The sequence below is a fragment of the Rhyacophila brunnea genome, unplaced genomic scaffold (genome assembly GCF_057557595.1).
Source record: "Rhyacophila brunnea isolate RB1 unplaced genomic scaffold, BYU_Rbru_1.0 scaffold_6, whole genome shotgun sequence".
Lineage (NCBI taxonomy): Eukaryota > Metazoa > Arthropoda > Insecta > Trichoptera > Rhyacophilidae > Rhyacophila > Rhyacophila brunnea.
Window position 1 is genome coordinate 5,281,718 of NW_028233276.1, and position 27,019 is coordinate 5,308,736.

Below are 27,019 nucleotides of genomic sequence, written 5' to 3' on the forward strand. Positions count from 1 at the left end.
TAAATATACGTACTTTGGAATACTGCAGAAACATACCTATTCGAAAAAAAATGTAATTATTTACACTGAGTTGGATTCGAACCCACATCCGTTATATCCTGATTAATGTATTCATCAATAAAATATATTAACGAGTGCAATTACACTAGAACTAAAATTTAAGGCGATACCGATGCCACCCGAATCAATGCTAGTATACTTAACCCACAGCTTACGGGCCGCACAAAATTGTGTTTTTGCTAATTACTTTTCAAATGCAAATTAACACGTTAATTACAAAATTAATTAAAAGGGCCCGTAAGCATTGTGTTGTAAAAGATTACCACATAGTCGCTTATTGTAAAAATATTGTTTCTTTACTCTAACTATTTTTCAGCAAAATAAATATAAAATAAAACATTCTCTATCTTCGCGCGTTCTCACTTTACATTAATTATAAAACACTAAAAAATATGTACCTTTATCATAATATGATGCCAAAAGTTGGTAATTCTCGAAATCATGTTATAGAATAATTACAATTTGAAGTTTGACATGCCTTGTAAAATCAGACATAATGTTATTTTCTTTGTGCTTTATGTGTAATATAAATATCGGAAGACCTTATTTTTTTGTTTCTAGCTAGACAAATATTCCCTTGTTAATTCTAAATACCTAAATAATCGTCATACCAACTTTTGGCAGCACCCCACGTATAGTAAAAATACCGGTTTACCGATAACCAGTATTGAAACAAACCCCTTATTTCGGTAAAACGTTAACCGGTTTTCGGTACGTCTTTATAAAGCCGGTATTACAATCGCTACCCGTAGCATATCCATATCATTTGTCATGTCATCACTTTCCACTCATAAAGTCATCAATGTCGACTGTACGCTTACCGCTTTGTTTTCTTCTTTGGTATTTTCGTGATATATTAAATTATCATGTATTATTTGAGTTCATTAAATTAAATATACATAAATCAACATGAATATTTTGTATTATAAACACTGCTATAATTTTCTCACGTATTTATTGAATTTGATATTAATTTTGTGGCACTATTATTTCAATAATTATAATGCACACACACTTTATAAACATAAGTAGTTAATTATAAGTTTTAATGTAAAATTATATAATTTATCATTAGATAATATTTTGTATTATATAAATCAGTAATGAGCACCCTTTATTTTTACGGTGGCCGAATTAAATACAAAAATATTATGGGAGCCGCATTTATATACATATCGTCACCTTACTATTAAGACCTAGTATGTCCGATATTATAGAAAAATGACGTTTGTTAGAAAAAATTTAATCAAGAAAACGTTTTAAATCATATCAAAACCTCGGTTCTCTAGTGTCTATATGTCGATAAATTTTAAAAACTCGTTGGTCTCGTTGTTTCAAATATGGAATTAAAAACTCGTATTTCACAACCAGTGTTAGCAGAATCATCAATTAGAGAGGTATTTAAAACATTTTTTTTATTGCGTTTTTTGCTTCCCTCAACATTCTTCTCAAACAGACTTACGAGGTTTTAATAGTAAGGTGACGATATATATTTTTTATAATTGAGTAGCTTGGTATCAAAGTCGTATCAAATTCATGTTTTAATTGATTATGGTAGTACAAGTGTAGCTCTTTTCAAAAAAATCAACCAAAAGTATCAAAAACGGTCGTTTTCATATACATTTTTGAGTTTAAAGTTGGTGCGTAATATGAAAAAAACGGATATTTTACACCCATGTTTGCGAATGACGTGTTAATTTTTGTAATTGACTTATTTCCTAATTTTATTACTCATGTTCTAAAAAATTGTGATAACCGATTATTTTCCAAAACATTAAAATCGCATTCATTATTTGATACGTCTTATAGTATTACACAAACTGGACTGTAAAAAATCATCCTGGAAGCCTTATGCGCCTGCAGGCTGTGGGGGTGCGCATTACTGGTTTACGTAATCAACCAAGGGATATTTTGTTATCTTAAAAACCTACTTTAACACCGTCAATTTTACCCCCGCGATGAACGAATTGTAAAGTGTACGCCTCTGGGGTTTGAATCGCTGGTCTAATAAATTCACATGTTGTTTCTCAGTCTGTGTTTAAAATCAGAGCACGGGCCTAATATAGTGAGCAATCGGCTAACAAAATACATATTTTAATAAACCTCTTTGTGAGGCGGCTAAAGAACCAATAATTGCCCAGATACGTTTTGCCTAATTTTGCTACTACCCTACCACTACTACTTTTACCACTAATACCAAAGACACGTGAGAGCACGTAGTGTGTAAATTTTGAGAAAATAAAAAATGTTCTATCACGCGTGAGTTTCGTGGTGTGTTGTTATATCCGTGAAATGACCTTAATATGATTCTGATACGTTTTGTCAGATTTTTCTAACTGACACTATTTGTTTTCAGCTCATAATTTGCTACATGATGGGAGCATCACTAACTAAAACAACATTGCATACAGTGATGCGAGCTCACACGCGCTCACGTGATATGATCGTAGTGCTAGAACCATTTTACCATCACGCTTCTACGCTACGGGTAAAATATGTGGAATGTTATTTAAATAGATACAAATTTAAAATGTTATCATATATATTTTATGCTCCCATCCTGTAGCATATTTTTAGCCGAAAACGAATTTCAGTTAGCAAAATTGGCCAAAATGTATCTGAGCCATACTAAGATCACCTCATGCATAATATTCCACACCACCAACCTGACGCGTGATGGAACTTTTTTTAACTTACACATTTTTGAGTCACGTGTGCTCACGTATTTTTTTATTTTAGTGATTTGAAAGGGTGCTGAAATAATTGACGACATAATCTTTTTCAAGATTGTCAGTTTTTTTTATTGAATGTTCTGATTGTCACACCACATGAGCGCACGTGATGTGGTGGTAATGCGTTTCTAGCGTTAGCGAGTTGAGACTATCAAATTCGTTCGCATCATGAATTCAAATTAATGTTATATTGATTGAATAAAACACATATAGATTTAATCCAACCTTGCAAATAGTAGGCAGATAATAGGCATAACTCAATAAAAACAGACTAAATTGGCTTTAATGGTCACTACTTATCTTAATAAAACATATTATATAAGAATAATGAGTTCCAACAAATATAAGTCTTCCTTATTTCTGACAGTAATTCTATTTTAATAACCAAGAATTAAATCCCTTTGTGAATAATTCTTGGGAGTCTATAAAAGTAATGTTTTGATTTTTTTTACAGCGGCGTGCCGTCTCATCAGCTGTCAGCCACCAGGCTCCTTGGTTCGCCTGACAACACCAGGTTTCCGCTGGATGAGTCTTCCGGTAAGGACCTCGGTTACTGGATATTCGTATTGAAAGAATAAGATATCTATTAAAAATAGAATTCAAATTCAAATTCCAATTTATTTATTTTTTTACTTTTCTTTAATTTAGTGGACTTGTTTTAAGAATTTATAAAACAACGTCCACCTATCTCATCCTCACGTAGGTAGAATATATAAACATCCGAAGCCATTTGGTTGAAAAAAGTTATTGCTCTCCCAATTGGCATCACCAATGGCAGGTTAGTTTTGCTCCTCGGGAGAACAAAATAGAAGAAAATATCCTTTTACATACATTGAATACTAATACGTAGACACCATATAAACCCAAAATAAAACCTTATTTCGTAACCAATAGTAACAAAGTCAGGTTATTACTATTTATTAATTAAATTTGCGTTTACGTGGTGGAACTCCATTATAATAGTTTTGAAACAAAGTTCTTTTGCTAAAATTCTACTTTAATGGAGTTATTTACTTAGTTTCGGGCTATAAACCCGGGATGGCTCGGTGTAATTGGAAACATTATAGAAGAGGTTATCCGAATCTTCAATTTAAATTGTAGTCGACTGTTCTGAAGATGGATTTATAACTTGAAACAGTTAATAACTCAATTAAAGTAGAATTAACAAAAATAGTTTTTTTTTGAAAACATCTCATGCATCAGGATCTCAAGATTTCAGAATGTAATGTTCTATATACTGAATATACATAATTTGAAAACATCTCATGCATATACCTACATACTAGAAAAAAACATTGTGTAGAAAAAATACGACACCCGACGGGACTTGGACCTGCATCTGCTGGATTTGCGCTAGTATGTTTTTCCAATTAAACTACATGCATATTAGTTAATTATGACAAATTTAACTAGTAGTTGTTACATGAAATGCTTATCGAATTACGAATCCAGCAGATACAGGTTCAAGTCCCGTCGGGTGTCGTATTTTTTCTAGTGTGTATATGCATGAGATGTTATCAAAATATGTATATTCAGTATATAGAAACGTTACATTCTGAAATCTTGTGTCTTATTCGTTGAATAAAAGAGATATTAAAAATAGCTTTTTTTCAAAACCATTACCATTCGTTATTATAAATATTTGAAAAAAACACGGTCAATCTTTTGTTATAAGTTATATTAATACTTAGTCCACAATAAATTAATATAATATATCCAAGACCAGTTTGTCCGATTGTCCAATTGAAAAAGTGCTTAATGAATGAAAAATGAACGAACAATATATTCTGTAATATGTATTCTTAATCCAACGAAAACAAATAAGTATGAATGGAAAAATAAGCACAATTTTATCGTATTACCCAAAATATACCAAGAGTAGTATGGTTTGGTTTAGGTTAATTGATTTTTAAAAACTAACCAACTTCTTCTTTGACCATGTCCGATCCTAATAGGATCATATGGGCCTCCATAGAGTGTAGGTTTATATTAACAAATTTTGTTTTACGAGAAATGGATGTCAGCCACTTGCTCAACCTATTAGGTCCACACACTGACTCATACGCAAATTGAAAAACAATATGTGTACTTGTCAGACCCAGGATTCGAACCTGGGACCCACGACGCTATAGGCCGACGCTTAAACCGCGCGGCCAACGTGGGTGTAACACCATCTATAAATTTAATAATTGCAGATAAAAAAGTTTAATGTGCACTATTTATGGCGGATCTAAACAGCCTACCTCCGCCCTTCGCTACTGGTAGGTATTTATTTAAATATAACTACTTTTTATTTGGGCTCAGTTATCCGTGACGGTCAATTCTCCATTAACCCTTACAGAAGATGTAATTTGGCATTCTGAGATTCGCCACATAAGCATGTGTGAGATTCTACATGACCCTTTTTTTAAAAAAGGTGGAAAATACGCCTAAAGTGCTAATTTAGTTTTGTATCCTTTTTACTACGAGGCCTTCAAATATCTTCAAGTACCTCATTCTACCGTTAGTTTCTGAAGTAGTATATAATTTGGCAACACAGCCTCCTCTCTATACACGAACAGGAAAAGAGTTTCATGTACTCGAGTGTTTTCATAACTTCTTAAAATATGGGCAGCCGATAGCGCCACGGACGGAGATTTTTCGTATTATTATTTTGGCTAGAAACTTTTTCTTAACAAAGTCCTTGTTTTTTTTTTCTTTTCCTTAAAAAGTTAATAATTTAAATTTTAAACATGGACCAAAACTTTGCATTGATGTGGTAAGTTATGGAAATTTGATTATTTAGGCACCCACTGTACTATTATTATATGGTCGTTATTCCCGTATCTGAAACATCTGCCACGTTTTAAAATGTTAATTTGGAGGAGAAAAACTTTAAATAATTTTATAAATAACACAGGTAGTATTATTAAGTGAAGATTTTTATGTAAGGCTTTTAAAATTTTTTAAAGAATATAGAAATTGTCTCCATTAAATTAGCATTTTTTATCAGATAGCAGACGTTAGAGATTTGACGACGACAATAATAATAGTAGGTATGTCTTTCACTCGTATAAGAAACGCATAAAAAACTAAAAGTGGTCTGTATAATTAACTAGCATCATCACCCGGCGCTGCCCGGGAGTGGAATGGTTTAATATTTGAAAACAAAAATTCTAAATAAAAATATAATATTAGAGATTTTTATTTTTAGCATAATATAGTAAGTATATTTTTGTACACTTATTGCATTTAAATATCTTAAAAAGTAGTAAGTACATATTCAATTTATTATTTTAAAGCTTTTCTATATAATATAAATATCAGTCCATAATATAAATATCCAATCCATTCTAGGGCTTTTTTATATAGGTACAATATTTGTGGCTTTTCCATTTGGTTCAAAAATATATAGATTTTTACTACTCCCCACTCTTGATGCCGCTACATACAATAGTTATTGTCCGTGAGTGAAGCATTCCGATCTAATGTGGAAGCACTGCGTTGCCCGCGCCAGCCTGCCGATTAGCTATTCTAATAACACAATTATTTGCATCTAGCTTTGCCATTTGACCTCCGATCGAGCTGAGATAAACGCCAATATTTGAGGGATTGCAGCATTAACTTCCGCGTTTCAAGGCCCTGTACATGGCGCCCAGTTGTACAGGCGCCGAATCATCCTATCCTGTCAATGTAAACATGTATCATTAGCCTGTCTTGTGAACCTCGTAAAATCAAAACATTTTTTTGCGGAATACAATAAAACTGACAATTTCTTATTTAAGATAATATTTAAAGATTTAAAACAAACCGTCATGACAAAATGACAACGATTTCTGATAAATACAAGGTTATTATAATTTATATTGTATAGACACGAATGACGAGGTTTTTTTGGTTTGTTTTTTGAAATATTAAGGGTACAATAATCTTATATAAAAATCATTTTTGTTGCACGATCAATAAACCAATGGACAATAATTTAATTTAATTTTGGGTCAATTGACTAGAAAAGTTCCCAGTCCGATCTCACGTCACCAGCCCACCCTAGAAAGTATATAAGAATAACATACAATTGACAATCTACTAAGCACAAAATCGACCAATCAGAAACTGAATATTATGTTCACGACTCTGCCTTATGTACAAAAACACGAATTGGATAAAAGCAAACACACTGATAAAAATATTCTCATGTGTAATTAATTCAAACTTTATTACGATTCGTCATGATGCACAGGTTATTTACTTTCCCTCACTAACCTTTTCAGCTTCATATATTTAATCTTTATCTTATACAAGAAGGTTTCCCTTAATATCTTCGAATGAAGACGTAACGTTATCTGGTTTATTTGTTCATTCGTTCGACGGTTGAAAGTACAACCCTTAATAAGGTTCCGGCTGAATTATCATCATTTATCTAATCCTTCTCCTAGCAAACTGTCTTGTATCAAAGACTAACCAAGTTAAAGTAGGACTTCTCTTGATCGTGGGTCAGTTGTATTAATTTATCAACACCTTACACATATATTCAGAAGAAATCTACGTATATTATAATATACATTATACTTATTACCACGTTTTTCTTAGCTCGTATTCTTGTTTATCCTGTGGATGTTTATCCAGTACAAATCTTGCAATCGATTTTTAACTAACTTCCCGACTAGCTAGACATTTGAAACTTTTAGAATATATCAGAACACGATGCCAACGCATTCTTTTAATATTTTTAGCCATCTTTAAGTAGAATTGAATTCATTTTCAGTTAATTCTGTTTTGTATGAAAAGTTATTTTGGAAGAAATCCGTAATCCAATCCACTATTATTCGTTGTAAGGAGGTGGTCCTAGCAACTAAATTATTAATATATACGTGCGTTACTATGAAAATCAAAATGACATTTCAGTATTCTATATTTGTTTGTTTGTTACAAAATAGCACCTAATATATGTCCTAAATTATTAATACATAGAATTGTCAAGTTTATATGATTGAACAGAAAATTTAAAAACGTTGTATATACAAAGTTCTTTTTATCTTGTAATTATTTCTATATCATTTCCGGTGATGGCGTTGATTTTTTCGATCTTTTACTTGTTTGTCGTCACTTTAAACGCGAAAGGAGTAGGTACTAAGCTAAAAGTTTAGAAAGCTTCGATTATATTATCATCGTCATCAGATAAGGTTGATCTATTACTGAATATAGATATTCTCAAGCTCCGACGACTATTCTCAGTCCATATTTCTTCGCTACCGTCCACATCCAGAGAAAATTACGAGTTCCTTAACTAAGGTGATTTTGGCGCGTCTTCAAGCATCACTATATCTATAGCTATAGCAAGCGATCTCGATTATATAGACATAATAAATAATTCATAGTATACACTGTATTAATTATATTTACTTTATCCAAATTAGTTAAAATTACAAATATTAAGTTCAAGACGTTCACAATATGCCATCAAATATAATAAGTAATACAACAAAAACGGTGGAAATAATACATACCTACTTATAATTAATATAATAAAGCATTTGCCATTGAACATAAATACATAATAATTACAAGATAAAAAGAACTTTTTAAATACAACGATTTTTAATTTTCTGTTGAATTATTATGCCCAATATGCTCAAAATTGTACTTGATATGAAGTAAATAAAAAACAAACAAATATAGAATACTGAAATGTCATTTTGATTTCCATAGTAACGCACGTGTATATTAATAATTTAGTTTCTAGGACCACCCATTTAGCAACCAATAATAGTGGATTGGATTACGGATTTAAATAATAATAATTTTAATAAAAAATAACTTTTCATACAAAACAGAATTAACTGAAAATGAATTCAATTAAAAGAATGCATTGGCATCGTGTTATGATATATTCTAAAAGTTTCAAATGTGTAGCTAGTCGGGAAGTTAGTTAAAAATCGATTGCAAGATTTTTACTGGATAAACAACCACCGGACAAATAAGAATACGAGCTAATAAAAAAGTTGTAAAATGTACACCGAGTGAGCAATACAGTCTAATCAAATTTACCTCTCGCAAGTGGAATATATCGATAAACGGATCGTTATGAATTATGTCTCAACACAGTTATCGCCCTCCTAATTTACATTACCAATAATTGCAGGTTAGTTGTGTACCATGATACCCGAGGTTGAACTAAGTACCGCAATAAATTATGCTTAAGTAAATTTCCTCTCATAGTAATACACTCATTTCTTACACCAGAGGCTCCGGGTTCGCTATCGGTGAAATAGTATTATATAAATATTTTTGGTACTGTTCGGTTATCAGGAATACAGCGGAAAACACATTTTGAAAATACCCGATATACTGGATTATTTGTTAGTTTGGGTTAGTTTAGGTTAGTTTAGGTTGGGTTAGGTTAGGTTAGGTTTGGTTAGGTTAACCTAACAAATCATCCAGTTTATCGGCTATTTTAAAAATGTATTTTCCGCTGTATTCCTGATAACCGAACAGTACCATATTTTTTTTAAGCTTCTGTTTTTCTGTGATTGTTTCACTGCCGCAAAAGATCCCCTAATTGGTTATTGTAGTGTTAAAAAAATATCTTAATATGATGATCATTTTCAATTGACAGACTTTTATCCTTTCGCGGAGGACCTCTCCCACGTGGGCGGAACCGGTACCGGTGACAGAGGGGGTTCCAGGTTCGGGGGTAGGTTCGGACCACCACCTGCCTGTAGGAACCCTGGTGAGAGACCTGGTGCGAGGCTGCTCGACTGCTTTGGTGTTTGCAGGACGAGGATAGATCAATACCTCGCAAAAAGAAAGGTTTGTTTTGATTCCATAGTATTCCATGTCATTATCAAACTAATTAAGTATATATAGATATATTTTTATCTTTCTTCTTTCTCGGCACTACATCCCGGGGCGAGATTTGGCCTCCTCTACAATTGTCCTCCACACGCTCCTTTCCCTGGCTGCTCCTCTCCAGTCTCCAGCCCTCCCTATCTTTCTCCAGTCCTCTTCGATACAGTCAGCCCACCTCTTCTTTGGTCTGCCCCTAGATCGTTTCCATTGTGGGATCCACTTGGTCATGATTTTTGGCGTCCTGTGCTCAGGCATTCTCTCAACGTGCTCAGCCCACCTTAGTCTTTGGGATCGACAGAATTTCACCACCGTTTCATGTTTTATTAACTCTTCTAACTCGTGGTTCATTTTTATCCTGTAACTTCCATTTTCCAATGTGGGCCCGAAAATTCTCCTGAGGATCTTTCTTTCGAATATGGCCAGTTTATGTTCTTCCCTTTGAATAAGGCACCATGTCTCACAGCCATAGGTAGCTACTGGTCGAATAACTGTTTTGTAGATAAGCAGTTTGCTATTCTTGCTTAGGATTTCCGAACTCAGTAGACCCTTACAGGCGTAGAAGCACTTATTAGCAGTTATGAGTCGTATGTTCACCTCTTCTGTTGTTTTATTGAGTGTGTTTAGGTTAGAGCCCAGGTACGTGAAGCTCTGAACCTCTTCCCATACCTGCTGCTCCACACAGATATTTCGAGGTGGACCCTGGACCGCGTGGATATCATGTATTTTGTTTTGCAGGCATTTATTTCTAATCCAAGCTTTACCGCTTCCTTTTTCAATGTTGTGGCATGGTCGATCAGTCTTTGTTTGGATCGGCTAGTTATGACTATGTCGTCAGCATTTTTATGACACATAATAATAAATATTAATAGTTATTGGTAAATTACATTGACTGTAATACAATGAATGCAGTATGGGCTTCTATACTCAGTCATATTTTTTGCATTTTTTTTTATTCTGATAGGTATTATATTTTTGAGGTGTTCTAAATTATGAATGTTCAATAACAATTGCATTTTTAACATAATCTTTTTTTGGGTTACGCATTTGGTCAAACGATTTTCCAATTTTATTCAAACTGTCTGAAAACTAGTTTTAAAAAATATTTTTCCTTCAGCTTTTTTTTAAATTCGTGTTCAAGAATAATTCGCACGGGGTCAAGTACGAGATTATGGTGGGGGAAAAAAACCCAATTCATCTAATATTTTGTTCTAAAAATGAGTTAAAATTTTGTTTATTTTTTGACGAAACCTTTCCTTAGCCTCTTTGTCAGAAATCATTATGTTATATCATGATTTCCTTCGTCCTCTTAGGGCGTGACGTTATATATAGATGACCCCTAACAATATATATAATATCGCTTTTACTATTTTATACCTTGATATAATTTTCCGTTGAGCAAAAGCGCTTTAAAAAGTTGCACGACTTTGCATAATATGCCCTCACGCCTGTTATAAGTTTACATAAAATTATTTACTGTTTGCTTTTGCGCTATGGAAGAAACGTGTCTTCGGAATATTTTCAACAGCAATTTAATGTGCTAATTTTATTCTTACGCATGGAGTTGTCCAAAATATTTGAGAAACTGTAGAATATTATTTTTACACATAATATATTTAACTAATGATACCACATATTATGTACATATTGTACATATTGGTTACATGTCAATTATACGTAAAACATTTCACCGTGGCACAGTTCACCGTGAGCTTTCTTATCGGAATGAGATGACCGTATACCTACTAGAGGTGAGTTGGAAATACTGTCACCAGTTTGTGTACTCAAGTATCGGATGAAACTACCCATACTCAGTACGTGTGGCCCAATAAACTTGTTCCAAAAAACTTGTAATGATAATATCATCGCGAGTCGCTGGCTAGTAGGTAGACTTTCAATACTATTGACATTAAATGCGCGAGCGAGGTAGCACTTAGTCCAGGATCCCATAGACACAAGTTTATTTATATTAAAAGTTCATCTGATACACTATTGAGCCTACTGATTTCCTACAACTTGGCTATGAGTTACGAGAAAATAATTTGTATCCAAGGCAAATGACGAATGAACCTCTACCAAATTATTTAGTTGAACCATGCAAATGTAATTCTAACTGCCGTACATTATCATGTAGTTATAAGAAATCTGCTTTGACATGTATATCATTGTGCAAATGTGTAAGTAATGTTGTAAAAACTGTGATCAAGATACTTAAAGCAGTTTGAACACTTGACTTGTTTTTTTTTTTAATAAATGTGTACTTAGTGTGGTTAGTGGTTATCGTTATTTCATTTATTCACCTACCTATTTGTGCAACCTAAACTGTTTCTGTATTAACCATAATACTAAAACTAATGTCATATGCATACAATATGATAAAGAAAGCAATCTGGGTGATTCTATACAAACATGCTACTAAATAAAATAGTTTAAGCCAAGGAGGATCCTAAAAATCGATAATTTTGAACACATTGCACTACCCGCTATTTTTATTTTTTCAAATGGGACGAACCGTTCTACGACCATGCCGATGGCACGGTACAATTATTGCATTTTCAATCAATCCCTGATTTTGTCTTGGTTTTATTGAAGAACAAGAAGAAGTGGGTTATAAGAATGAAAAAAAAACCTCAATAAAAAAAATTGACTACTAATATCGCCTGGCAACATCGACATTATATATCTATTCCAATTATTGTCAGAATGTGTTCCACATATTATGTATACGAAAAGTCTATGGGATCCTGCACTAACTTTAATACAATTATATTTTTATTTTTATTAGTCTATGCATGCGAATGACATCATCTTATGTATGAACAAACAGGTCATAAATTTTCTGTAGCAGCATATTAATCCCTCAGAAATGTGGTGAGGTGACTGAGGAGACGCAGTTTACAATAAAAAAATCATTGTTATTCATTTTATATTAACAAGAAAATTTTAACATAACATAAAAACAACTCATAAATTTAAAATGTGTTTAAAATTTTATAATAAATGGGACATTTCGAAAAGCCTAGCTCAGTGTATTATTACCGATTCTATTGAAGCCGATATTTCAAAATACTAAAATGGAGTTAAGTTTTAGTTCCAGTTTAGTATGAGACTTATGTCGCATACGCACGCCAACCGCTCTATATAGTATTCCAAATACTAGTAAGTATTTTGGAACAAGTTTTGATACTAAGTATTTTTTTATACTGGTAGTAAATATACTTAGTCTTCAAAATCGACCAGTTTTCCCACCTCTAATACCTACTATACGGTCTCCAATTTTATTAGATTCAATATGAACATTAATTCAATTTTCATAGGTGATTTTGGCAAAATTCATGAATTCAAGAATGAAAACTTAACCTAACCTAACGTTTCGTATGTTTTTCAACATTGTGTAAATCTGTTCGTTGTCGAGGCAATGATTGGGATGTGTATTTATCATGAAGAGATGTGTCTTTTCTATTTTGCAGATAGACCAAGGCGTTAAGTTATACGCATGCCACAAGCAGCAAGCAGCGGTGAAGACTTGGCTTTCGGCTTTGAAGACTATCAGGCAGCGTGGAGACAAATTTCAACTTTTAGGCTATCTCTATCAAGCGTATATGGACTTTGGAAAGTATAGGTAAGCACCTACCAATGCTATTAAAAAAATTCCTTTATTTTGTTAACTGTCAATTCATGGTGGAACTGCATTGTATTGTTGTTTTTATTTAATAAAACGCAATTTTTTATAGTACTTATTCCACTTTTAATTAATATATTAGGACCGGTTTCGTCCGCTTCAGTGGGACATTTTCGACTGAATACATTTTTTTTTTAAAACAATATTTATCAAACAAAATTCAAAGCGATAGAAATAATATAACAATAGGTACATAATAATTATCCGTCCAATAATACCTTCCCAATAACAGACTAATTTAAAAATAATGAGGTTGGACATTAATATTTCATACTACGTCAGGGGCATTAAACAAATTATTTTAAATATTAACAAACCACAAAATATGAAACAATCTACACTTACAATAACATTAATATCAACAAATAATTATAATTAGTCAAAATTAACAATAATTTTTTTTTTTTTTTATAAAAAAATAAAATAAAATTATCAATTGAAGTGAGATGGAATAAAAAACAAATACAACCAAAATATGAGTCAGAATTTAATAAAAATAATAAATAATGTACAATATATAAAGTTATGTTATGACAATCCCAAATATTAAATAGGGTACAATAATGGAGAAGACAAAATATAATTGATCATTTAACAAATTAGAATTGGGCAAAAATTTATACCTATTAATTTCTAGGATTTCCTGTTTATCCAATTTTATAGATTTCTCATTCAAATGCAGGATTTTAAAATTTTTACTGATATTAAAAGAGTGATTATTTAAACTTAAATGATTTCCAAAAGCTGAAGATTCATTACCATTTTTGGCACAGGCTAAATGTTCTTTGATCCTAGTATTAAAGGATCGTCCCGTTTGTCCAACATATTTGGCATCACAAGAGTCACAACTTAATAGATAAATTCCACTTTGGTTAAGTTTATCTAATCTATCTTTAGTATTCACCAGTATTGAATTCAAATTTTGTGTGTTGTAAAATGTTACATTGAAAAGTTTTTTATCTATTTTTCTTGAAATATTTTCAGACACTCTTATGTTTCCTAGGAAGAGTGTCTGAAAATATTTCAAGAAAAATAGATAAAAAACTTTTTAATGTAACATTTTACAACACACAAAATTTGAATTCAATACTGGTGAATACTAAAAATAGATTAGATAAACTTAACCAAAGTGGAATTTATCTATTAAGTTGTGACTCTTGTGATGCCAAATATGTTGGACAAACGAGACGATCCTTTAATACTAGGATCAAAGAACATTTAGCCTGTGCCAAAAATGGTAATGAATCTTCAGCTTTTGGAAATCATTTAAGTTTAAATAATCACTCTTTTAATATCAGTAAAAATTTTAAAATCCTGCATTTGAATGAGAAATCTATAAAATTGGATAAACAGGAAATCCTCTAAATTAATAGGTATAAATTTTTGCCCAATTCTAATTTGTTAAATGATCAATTATATTTTGTGTCTTCTCCATTATTGTACCCTATTTAATATTTGGGATTGTCATAACATAACTTTATATATTGTACATTATTTATTATTTTTATTGAATTCTGACTCATATTTTGGTTGTATTTGTTTTTTATTCCATCTCACTTCAATTGATAATTTTATTTTATTTTTTTATAAAAAAAAAAAAAATTATTGTTAATTTTGACTAATTATAATTATTTGTTGATATTAATGTTATTGTAAGTGTAGATTGTTTCATATTTTGTGGTTTGTTAATATTTAAAATAATTTGTTTAATGCCCCTGACGTAGTATGAAATATTAATGTCCAACCTCATTATTTTTAAATTAGTCTGTTATTGGGAAGGTATTATTGGACGGATAATTATTATGTACCTATTGTTATATTATTTCTATCGCTTTGAATTTTGTTTGATAAATATTGTTTTAAAAAAAAAATGTATTCAGTCGAAAATGTCCCACTGAAGCGGACGAAACCGGTCCTAATATATTAATTAAAAGTGGAATAAGTACTATAAAAAATTGCGTTTTATTAAATAAAAACAACGATATTAAAAAAGCTTTTTCTCTATATACTTTAACTATAAAGCCTAAATGTATTAAATTTAGCTACAAGTGACATCAAATTGCACATTCATTTGAAGAGAACTTTGCTCCTGCTATGATATTCTATTATTATTTCAGATTCACCTCATTAGTTAATTACATACATGTTTATATGTGCTGATATTACCTGAATAAATATTGACTACTTCAATTTGACATTCCCCGTATCTCACGTCATATTGCCGAATCAATGCAAACATTTGAATATTGTAAAATTTAGTTCAAGATACGTCATGACGTGATAACATATAAAGCAATGCATTGACAATTATTTTTAAAATGAATAATAACAAAACATCGAAAAATGTACGTACCTACGTAAACAAACTAACACCAGAATGCGAGCTGACATTTTAATTTAGGGTTGCCAATAGAAGAAAAAATACCTACTTGTTTGTTATCAATACACACGTACATTCGTTCCATTCGAAAATAGAACAGCTTTCAAAATTCCTAATACTGAATTCGCATTTATCTTCTATCTAGCGTGCAAATTTCAATATTATCCGAATGCAGTTGTTTTGTGTATGCGGAGTCCACAATCCATTATTTGATGATTGCATTATTTTACCGGCGCATATTATATCTAGCTTGCATGCATGCAACGAGTCGTATATTATCAGATATGAAGACTTCTGTTCACTAGATAGGTAGAGAGCCATGAGGCTAAATTTAATTTCAAGGAAATCGTACCTACTTGTTTTCCCGACAAACGTTTTTTTAACATATATTTTAATAAAAATTATATAAAACACCACACAAGATCCAAATATAAAAAATATACGAAATATTTAACAAGAATTAGCGGGTTCGATCTCGAATCTGCCAAAAATGACGTGCTATTTTATCAATGACGTGTTCTGAATACAGAACAAGGTTTTAGTGGGTTGGGATTAATGGCTTACAACCTTTCCTGTTAAAATATAATCTCCGCCATGTGGAGGCCTATATTATGTTCCACTTAGGAGGGAAAATGATATATTTTTATACTTTTACAAGACGAAATGTGTCCTTGCGAATAATTTCTAAAAACTACGTTATCTGAGGTGTTTCAACTTCCGCAAGAAATGGATACTATTCTTGTAATTTAAATCGAGGTAGTTACTTTATCAACTTGATTTATAGATGGCGTCAGATGTAGTCACAGTAGTTTAGTTTCCTTGTTTAATATTTATATAATAATTATAATATTATTTATCTTTATAAAAAATATATAAATTTGAAAAGTCGAAAATGATCGAATCCCACTCAGTAAAAGATTTTTTTCTAAAATTGGTCTAATACATATCGGCTGCTTTATCTGCAAACCGGCTAACTCCATTTGGGCAAATTGTTGGTACAGGAGGGGAAAAAAACTTAATAATTTAACTATCTAGCAGAATTTAACAATTCCAAAAATATACTTGGCTTACAAATAAGCTGCACTATGAACTTAATACATTAATTATTTAGCTTCCCTTTTATATATAAAGAAAATTTATATAAAGAACAGAGTTGTTCCATTTATGAATTGGAAATTTGGCACCCGCAGTTGGCTGTTTTGCGTGAAGAATGATCTTCTTCTTATTGTGCCATCCCCTAGGGGAGGTCGGCCACCATCAAGGCGATCTTATCTTTATCGTCTGCTACCCGGAACAGTTCAGTGGAGCTGCACTCGTACCAATCATGGAGGTTCTTAAGCCACGAAATGCGGCGCCGTCCTCTGCTACGCTTCCCATTGATCTTTCATTGAATGACAAGTTAGGGAATGCTGTATTTTTGTCCTCTCATAATGTGGCTGAGGTACTGTAGTTTCCTGGTTTTGATACTAGGTAGAACTTCTCGGTCCTTCCCTATTCGATTGAGAACTTCAACATTTGTCACCCGGTCAGTCCAAGGAATTTTGCGGATGCGTCTATAAATAGCCACATCTCGAAAGCTTATCTTGGTTTAGCGTCCATACTTCCATAAGAAGAACGATAACGCGTTTATTAATAGGTTTAGCATAGAAAACATGCTTTATAACAAAATGCCATCAAAATCTAATTTTTGATCAAAATTGCAGTTAGCTGGTTTGCAGATTAGGCAGTCGCTTTGTATTTTTTTTATTGATACTTTCCAAGGCAATGTATTGAAACATTTCGACATAGTATCATTATTTTCTCATTATACATATTATATTGCATGCTACAAAATAATAAAATATTTCTATCGATTATATTGACAACAATACATAACGAGAATACATTATATATATATATATATGTGCTGTAATATATATATATATATATATTTACAGCAGGAAGAAAATAGGTTTATGGCACGCAATCTTTGACTTTTTTCAAAGGGGAATACAATAATTCACTTTTCTCAAACGTGAACAATCGAGACTCTGATTCCACGAACCGGATATCTGTTCGAACGGGTCTCATTACATTACGAGCCCTGTAACTAGGTCAATAAATAAGCCGCTGACATTTTACCTTCGTCTATTTCAGGGAATCATTAGAGTTTGCGCATAGACAATTGGGAATATCCGAAGAGCTGGATTCGCCCCCCATGAGAGCGGAGGCCTACCTCAATCTGGCGAGGGCTCACCAAACGCTGGGAGGACTTGAAAGGTACGTAGTTAATTTTCCAATACAAAAACCACAGGCAGTGGCGGATTAATACCCTTAGGGGCGTCTAGGCAACGACTTTATGCTCCCGCCTCTACCTTATGAAGGTGCGCTTTTTTTATTTTGTTTTCACGAAAAAATCGTCTTTGTTGTCGAAAAAGTTTTGAATAGTTTGATCATCATCATCAACAACCTGTTTCAATATACTGATAGCAGTGACGTCCCTAGACAAAATGCCGTTCCTAGGCAGCGCCAAAATGCCGTCACACTAACAAGGAAAAAAAATATTTTATAAAGATTTTTTATCACCCCCCTAAAATAGGACGCCCTAGTGAAATGCACATTTTGTACGTGTAGACGGGTCAATCAGTCAGTGACGTTCCGTGGGGGTAGGCAGATTGAGCGTCGCTTGGGGGCGGCAGTTACCCGAAAGGCGGCAAATTGAGGAGAATCATTAGGTATATATAGAAATAGCCACCTAAACAAGTAATAACGGAAATATCTTTCCATTAAAAAGTTCATCTCACTGGTTTGAAACAAAATGTACCTATTAATTACTATAAAAATTGTAATACGACTATAATGTGTGTTGGGTTCGCTATGTTTAGTTTACTTCCGTTTTCTTTGGACGTCACGTCCTTGGTAAACAGCAATGCCAAGTGCAGATTTGAGAATTATATTTGAATTATAGGTAGGTACATAATTATTCAATTTTGTGTAAAATGTTTGCTAGTCAGTAGTCACTCGCGAGTTTTGGAAACCGTGGACTCGCAATACCTATTGTCTATTGAAGCAGGGATGGCATTTAGTGGTAAACATCTTGTTAGTAATGTATTCATACAACACATATATTAAATATTGGAGTCATGAAAGGATGATAAAAATAATGTATAAAAAAATGAGGCGGCATTCTGGCGCTGCATAGGGGCGGCATTTTATCTAGGAACATCACTGCTCATTTTAGTACATGCTACTGCAGGTAACCCTGAGACTTTTTTGCGTTTTGAATACAGGAGACTTTTAAAATTAACTTTCTCCTTTACGTAATGTTAACATGGCATTGTTAAACGTAATCAAAAAGCGATCCCCACGATCGGAAAACAATTCTCGTTCTACCTGACACACCTGAATATTCCCCACAAATTTTCAGAGCTGCACCGTGCCTGAGGGGTCCCTTAGCACGTGCCTTTACGGTAATTCGCTACTGACCACAGGTGCCTATCCATGTGTAATTTATAGCGCACTGTCTTATTTGATTATTTGTGGTTGTGGATGACATTATTACAATATGTACCTAAAGGCACGTTTCCATTATTATGAAAATATTTTTGATTTCAAATATTGTTTTTATTAATTGTATGTATACGTGATTAGTAGTATTATACAGATTGGTTAATTTTTAAAGGATATTAGCCAAAATCAGGTGTCCTGAATAATGGTATGGGGTGGTCCATTGAAAAAAGGGGGCTTTATATTATATTCATTTAATTTTTATCATAATCTGATTGTTATAATGATGCCGGATGCCACTCGCTGCAGTTATGAAAGTTTACACCTCTAGTGCAGTACTTCTTAAACTGGGGGGCGCGGCCACTGAGGGGGCCCTGAAGTTACTGCTAGGGAGCCGCGAAATATTTCAGTATTTGAAAAAAAAATCATAAAAATGTGATACATGATACAAATCGATTTTTCACGCGATCATAACACTTTATCCGATATGGATAAATAATCTACTAATTATTTAGTTAAACAAAATATTATACAAAATGTATATATTGACCTAATTGCGACAAGTCATACCTATGCGAAACAATATTTTCAGCATTACTGGTAAGAAAAAAAACCAACGTCTTGTGTAATAGCACCTGTACTGATCCAGATTTCCTTCTGATTAGCGACGGACAAAACATCGAGAGCGTCGACAGCTTCAAGTACCTGGGGGTACACATCACGGGAGATGGCATTTTGCAGAAAGAGCTCGCTATCCGAATGGGAATGGCTGGAGCAACATTCAACTCGATGCGGTATATCTGGGACTCACGATTGTACTCGGTCAAAACCAAATGCCGCCTATTCAACGCTTGCATTCTGATGGTGCTGCTTTACGGTAGCAAATCATGGCACCTTACGAAGGCTCAGACTCTCATCACGCTGAAAGTGAAGAGGCGACGTTGGACCTGGTTCGGCCACGTGCTGCGGATGCCAGAAGAGAACTTCAATCTGGCTTGCCTGTTCTTCAAACCGACCGGATTCCGGCGTCCTGGAAGGCCGCCAAATACAATCTACAGAGTGTATACGGCGGAGCTACGGGATGATAGTTTGACCTGGAACGAAGCAAGAAAGCGAGCGACAGGGATTCTTGATGGCGCCGCGTGGTGTCCATATGCTCCAGTTAAGGGGCGGATATGGCCAAAGAAGAAGAAGGTAATAAAAAATAAACACAGGTCGTGTCTTTCAACGGTGAGTGGAGCAAACCCTGTGAAATATCATTTCAAACATTGTACCGTATATTGATTTCTTATGTAAAAATATGCGATCATTCCCCTATCATTAAATTGTGTTTGTAGCTGTAATAAACTTTAGGATATTTTTTTTTATTTTTTTTTTATTGTTTTTTAATTTTTTTTTTATAAGCAAGTAAATGAAATGTTCTATTAGTTTTAATAAAAATGTATACTATGTTATTATTTCTGACTGCTCTTACATGAAACCTGTTGCATCATTTTCTCTCGCTCAATGTCGACATATTTTCTGTGAAAACTATCCAAGTTCGCGTTTATGTGGTATGTTTATAGCCGGTGCAACTGAATTTTGTTCTTAGCCTGCCTACTTCTTCCACCATATACCTGTGCACTATCCCACGTATATTCTCTATGTCCAAATGTTTTACTACGTTGGTTGTAGCAATGAAACCTGACCTGCATAATTAACGACTGCACCCAGATGTAGTTATCGTGTACACGTCACTTGTTTATGTTATCCGCGCCCCACTGTTCCGTTATACTAAACTATTTTATGCTTTGTATCGACCCTGGGGGGGGGTCTAAATCCAAGGACTACCTCCCTCTAATTATTGTTTTTGAAATGTTATGTATTTATCTGTAAAACTAAGTATATTATGGTCAGCATACGCGATCAGGTACAGCTGCAGAATAAAGACACAGGACACAATGCATATGAAGGGGTGGACAAGTTCACGTATCTCGGATTCAGATAAAAATCCGCCTTATCTCCGGGAATAAATGCTGGCATGCCTGCAAGCGACTGGTGGGGTCGAAAATTCTAGGCCGAAGAAGTAAACTTCTAATATATAAAACAATTATAAGGCCAGTGGTCACTTATGGCTATGAGACTTGATGCTTAACTCAAAACGAGGAAAACAAATTAGGTGTCTTCGAGCGCAAAATACTCCGAAAAATCTTTGGACTCACGTTGGAAAATGGGAACTACAGAATAAAAATGAACCACGAGTTGGAAGAGCTGATTGAACAGCAAACAATCATAAGATACGGTAAGACCCAACGACTACGATGGGCGGGACATGTGGAGAGAATGCCTGAAGTTAGAGCGTCAAGGATCATGACGAAGTTGGTACCCCAACGGAAGAGACCCAGAGGCCGTTCAAGAAGGAGATGGGCTGACGTTGTAGAAGTAGACTGGCTTCATATAGGAAGACCCGGTAACTGGAGAAGCATGGCGAGAGACCGGAGTGAGTGGAGAGCGGTTGTGGAGGAGGCGAAATCCCACCCCGGGACGTAGCACCGTGGAAGAAGAAGAAGTATTTATCTGTATAAAACGATTTATAACATTATTTCAGTTGACACATAATATGTTTGTATTATTCGTTTGGCTTGTTTTATGTGATAATGTATTTCTCTCCATTGCAGGGCCCTTTCGTACGCGCGTCAGTCACTGTACAACGACTGCGAAGGCTGTCCAACGATGGGTTACGTTCACCTGACAGTCGGTGCTGTCTCCTTGGAGTTAGGCGCCTTCACCAAAGCCGTCGACAGCTTTCAACGAGCTCATAAAACTGCGCAGAACACACATGACAATGCTTTGCTTTTACAGGTAAATTATTGAATGGCTACAGGTTTTAATACATGCAAATAAACCAAGAGGGTTTATCGCTACCATCAGAGACGTAGACAGCCGGAATACTTCGATCATATTTTCCGTAATAAAGTTTGATTTACTCCAGATCATTATCAAGGAAAAGGTTGAAGATAACTTTCGTAAGTGGTACAATGCAATTCGTTGATGATGTGTTACGAATGACCCAATATAGCGGATAGGAAGATGTAGTTTAGTCCCCAACCAGGGTACTCAGAAATTAATGATGGGAACTGAAATACATAACGGTTAAGGCGATAGCAGGTAACCGACTCAAGTAAGGAAGAATCCGGGTTTACACACGTGTCAAGAACACGTTTTACGTCGAATACTGAAAACTGCTCTCGGTTTATGGATTTACGCTCATTTAATGTTGGCGTATTACACACACTATTGCACGTGCATAATGCGTGCTTCGTTTTCGTAGGACACTCACACATTCAAAACCCTGCATCAAGATGGGGCGTATTGAATATAGCCTATCGGTATTCTATTTATTATCTGTTCTGTGTCCCTAACCTTCGATAAAAGTATATAAGATGACAACGAAAGAAGTAGGTAATGAAATGGACTGATTATTATTATTATGTTTCCGTAGCAGCTCTTTAACGGCCCACATGCCCAACGTGGGTCAAAATGGAGATTTATGGTATTTTCAAAGCATTAGCCTGAACAATCCTTAAACATTGTTGATGACATTAAACGCAATGACTATTCTTTAAAATGATTTGCCTGCATTTTTTATACAATGCGATTATTTATTCATGAATTTCGTCGTTTCTGTTTCCGCATCGATTGGTACCTAAACATAATATGAAAAATCGAAGAAAATACGCACGGCCATGTCGTCAATATTTGTTAATATTATATAAGTGTAAGTACCTAAGTACTTAAGGGGGGACATGCTCAGCGTAGGTCAAAATGGAGCTTTTGTTCTATTTTCAAAGCATGATCCTGGACATACCTTAAACGTTGTAGATAATCTATTTACATAATTTTGAAGCCTTATTATCCTTTATATTTATTTTAAACATTTAATGACTGCGTAAAGTATTTTTATTACATAAAATAGTTTTTTTTATACCTCTCGATTTAATGTTTTAGAATATAGTCATATTTCAGTACATACATGCGCAGTAGTATTTTTAGATTTATTAATTTTTAAACGCATTTATAAAACTATTAGTAAAATTAATGTTAATGTTATATAGTGAAATATTTACGATAAAAAATAATATTTTATATTATCGGTGATCCAAAATTTTACAAAAATTAGGCATTTTATTATTAAAATACTGGGCACGATTAACACATTTGAAGATAATTCTGAAGATACTTACTATAAGCTATGTTTTTGAACATTCAAATGTGATAAATATGCTACGAATAATGATTGTTTTATAATAATTAATGACTTAAGAATAAGGTAGTATTTTTTTGAAATACGCCATTTCTATTGGCATTTCCAAGTGGTTAAGCTACAATATACGGCCGTAGCCATAGATTGACAAACGATAAATGAAGTAGGGAGTAAGATCATGTTAACGCACGTGTTTAAATATGTACCGAACCGGAAATAAATCGATATACCTAATATGAATTGCGTATCGATATAAATTTACATACTTATAGATATTTGAAATTTAATCCGTTGCAGCTTTCAGTAGAGTAATAACTCAAAATCATCAGCTTATAACACTTAGTTAATGCCTTTGTATGGTAGTATTTATAATTTAGAATATTTAAGAAGGTTAGCACACAATATTGAAATTTAATTAAAAATAATTTATTTTTTTATATCTTATTCGTATGTTTTTTTGTGTATCTAAAATATAATATTATGTAAAAATAAAAAATAATATTATGTAAAAATAAATTAAAAATTGTCTCATATATAAATTGTTTTGGCGGCAATGTCTGGGCGGTAATGTCCGGGCGGTTATGTCGGGACCCCAAAATGAATACAGTTCCCATTAATATCTGACTAGTTTCATGATTTTTTAGAGAATGAAATGTAGAACCGTATTATTTAATTTTTCCAACCATGTCCGATCCTAATAGGATTATATGGGCCTCCACAGAGTAGAGGTTTGTATTAACAGATTATGTTTTTTACGAGAAATGGATGTCAGCCAATTGCTCAACCTATTAGGTCCATACCCTGACTCACACACAAAATTGAAAAACAATATGTGTACTTGCTGGACCCAGGATTTGAGCCTGAGACCCACGGCGTGACAGTCCAACGCTTAAGCCGCGCGGCCACCGTGGGTATTATTTAATAGCTATCTTAAAATCAGTGAAAATCACGTTATCTAGTTGTAGTATTGAGTTGACGAACTATTTTTATTGCGCAGTAAAGGTGGGAAAACTGGTCGATTTTGAAGGCTAAGTATACTTATTACCAGTAAAAAAAAATACTTAGTATCAAAACTTGTTCCAAAATACTTACTAGTATTTGGAATACTATATAGAGCGTTTGGCGTGCGTATGCGACATAAGTCTCATACTATACTGGAACTAAAACTTAATTCCATATTAGTATTTAAAATATCGAGTTCAATAGAATCACTAAAAATACACTGAGCTGGGCTTTTCGAAATATCCCATTTATTATAAAATTTTAAACACAATTTAAATTTATGAGTTGTTTTTCTGTTCGGTTATAATATTCTTGTTACATAATGAAGAACAGTGATTTTTTTATTGTAAACTGCGTCAACTCTGTCACCTCAATCACATTTTAGAGCGAATAATATGCTGCTGCAGAAAATTTATGACCTATTCTCATACATAAGATGATGTCATTCGCATGCGTAGACTAATAAATTAAAATATAAGTGTATTCGAGTACTATCTCGCTCGCGCGCGTTTAATGTCAATAGTATTGAAAGTCTACCAACTAGCCAACGAAACTCGCAATGATATCATCACAAGTTTTTTGGGCCACACGTACTGAGTATGGGTAGTGTTCATCCGATACTTGAGTACACAAACTGGTGACAGTATTTCCAACTCACCTCTAGTTTCCATGTACTTTTAATACACCTCTAATATTAATTTAAATAAATATTTTACTCCGTAAAATAAACAATAATATTTTTATTATGTTCTTCTTTTTCGACGTCGTCTTTTGTCGATGGTTGGCGAGAAAGTTGCAGTGCCTACCCTACCCTATGCTAATGTATCATATCAACAATAATTATTATTGGTTATATTTTAGTCTATGGTTGTGCGCAATGTAGATTGAAGTAGATTGTCTAATCGTGTCGCCGCGGTTGGATGCGTTTCAATACGCTCTGCTAGTTCGTTATATATATCGCATATATATCGATATGCATGAAATAAATAAAGTAATATATCTACAATATTTGTTTAAAAAAATGAACATTATTTAATTATTTTCAATTAGACAAGCACAATTTTCCATTTTTATTTTAAATAATAATTATTGCGTAGATTTATTTTAATCAAGAAGTAAAGTTTAAAATTTCATTTTCCCAAGAATGGCCAAATCAAAGTTATCTAGTTGTAGTATTGAGGTGACGATTTATATTGACAGTATTTTTTACACTTTGGTTGATGCATTAATAAAATTATTGATTTTCGACAGATTGTGAAAAATACCTAGGAACGTATCGTGTTAAGATGTTGGCACTTTCTGACAAAGCGACCCCCTCATTTGCTTTGTGGAAAACCGCCACTGATTAAATTAATAATAGTGTAACCCTTGTCAAACAGATACCCACGTAATACGTACGCATTACCCAGTGAAGTGCTTCTCAACCTTTTTCGCGCCATGGTATACTATTCAAACTATAAATGTCCCAATTAAAATCTCTCACTCAACCTTTAACGCGATATCCAATCAAGATAAACTTTTACAATGATTTTTACAATAAGTTTTTGAAGTTATACTTCTTTAGGCGCGTTTGGGAAAACAGATCAGAGTGTATTTTTGGCGTGTGACGAAGTTGCGCGCACAAATGTAACGCATTAATTTGGCGGGATGGAAGTTTTGCCCGCCGATGCAACATAATTTATTTGGCGTGGCGACGTTCGGGTGTTCTAAATGCTGGAGGTTTTTAATTTTCAGCTGTGATATTAAGGGCCAGTTGGGTAAAGACTGAATGTTGCAACTTTTATTTATATTTATGAGTAAAATTATAAATCAATAAATAAATACATTTTGTGAATGTTGAGTTGGTAAATAATTCAAACAATGCTATGTTGCAAATTTACAATATTTAGACACTTCATACACAAAAATACATATTTTTACAGTTTAGGATAACATTTGTCGTATATACCATGTCAATTTATTTATTAGCGTTTTATAATAATTGAAGACAATAATAATTATTATGTTTCATCACAAAAACCAAAATCACGTTTCAGTTAAACCATTAAATAGGGCATAGGCTATGTTTTACTTTTGATTTGTAATAAATTATTATTGTTAACGAAAATAGTTGTACAGTCATCTGTTTAAGTAAAGATGGGCGAATTAGCGGTTTGCTAAATTTTTCAAAAACAGGTTTTAAGATTTTATTCTTCCAAAGTAGGTACATTCTGCAATAATATTTTGTTTTGTTACGCCAAAGAAGTATAACTTCTAACGCGCGTACATAAGTACACACACCGATTTTTTTAAGCCATTTGTAACTTGACAAAAAATATTCCAGCCAAATGCTGTAACCGTCTTTAAACGTAAGCCACGGGGTACGTACAGAGTAATCCACTCAATTTGTAATAAAATAATGTATATAAAAAAATATATTATATAAAATAATAAGTAAATCCAATTCCCACAGTTTTTTTCACCTCCTGAATAATTTGATATTAGAGGGTTACACTACTTGGCCTGTACAGTGACAATATATTTTATGTCATTTTCATTACATATAAAAGATTTTGCTTTTATCGCGGAACCCTGATTGAGAATCACAGATATCGGCGCCCATCATAGTA

General features: G+C 33.3%; 1 protein-coding gene across 1 annotated transcript in view; it reads left to right on the top strand.

The window, feature by feature from the left end:
* LOC147065138 (43 kDa receptor-associated protein of the synapse) overlaps positions 1-27,019 on the top strand; it is a 230,891-nt gene that overhangs the window by 192,170 nt on the left and 11,702 nt on the right. The window contains exons 3-7 of the mRNA XM_085956936.1: positions 3,247-3,329; positions 9,388-9,581; positions 13,088-13,239; positions 17,816-17,938; positions 21,823-22,006. Of these exons, the coding sequence (XP_085813062.1) occupies positions 3,247-3,329; positions 9,388-9,581; positions 13,088-13,239; positions 17,816-17,938; positions 21,823-22,006 (736 nt within the window). The remainder of the gene's footprint in view (positions 1-3,246; positions 3,330-9,387; positions 9,582-13,087; positions 13,240-17,815; positions 17,939-21,822; positions 22,007-27,019) is intronic.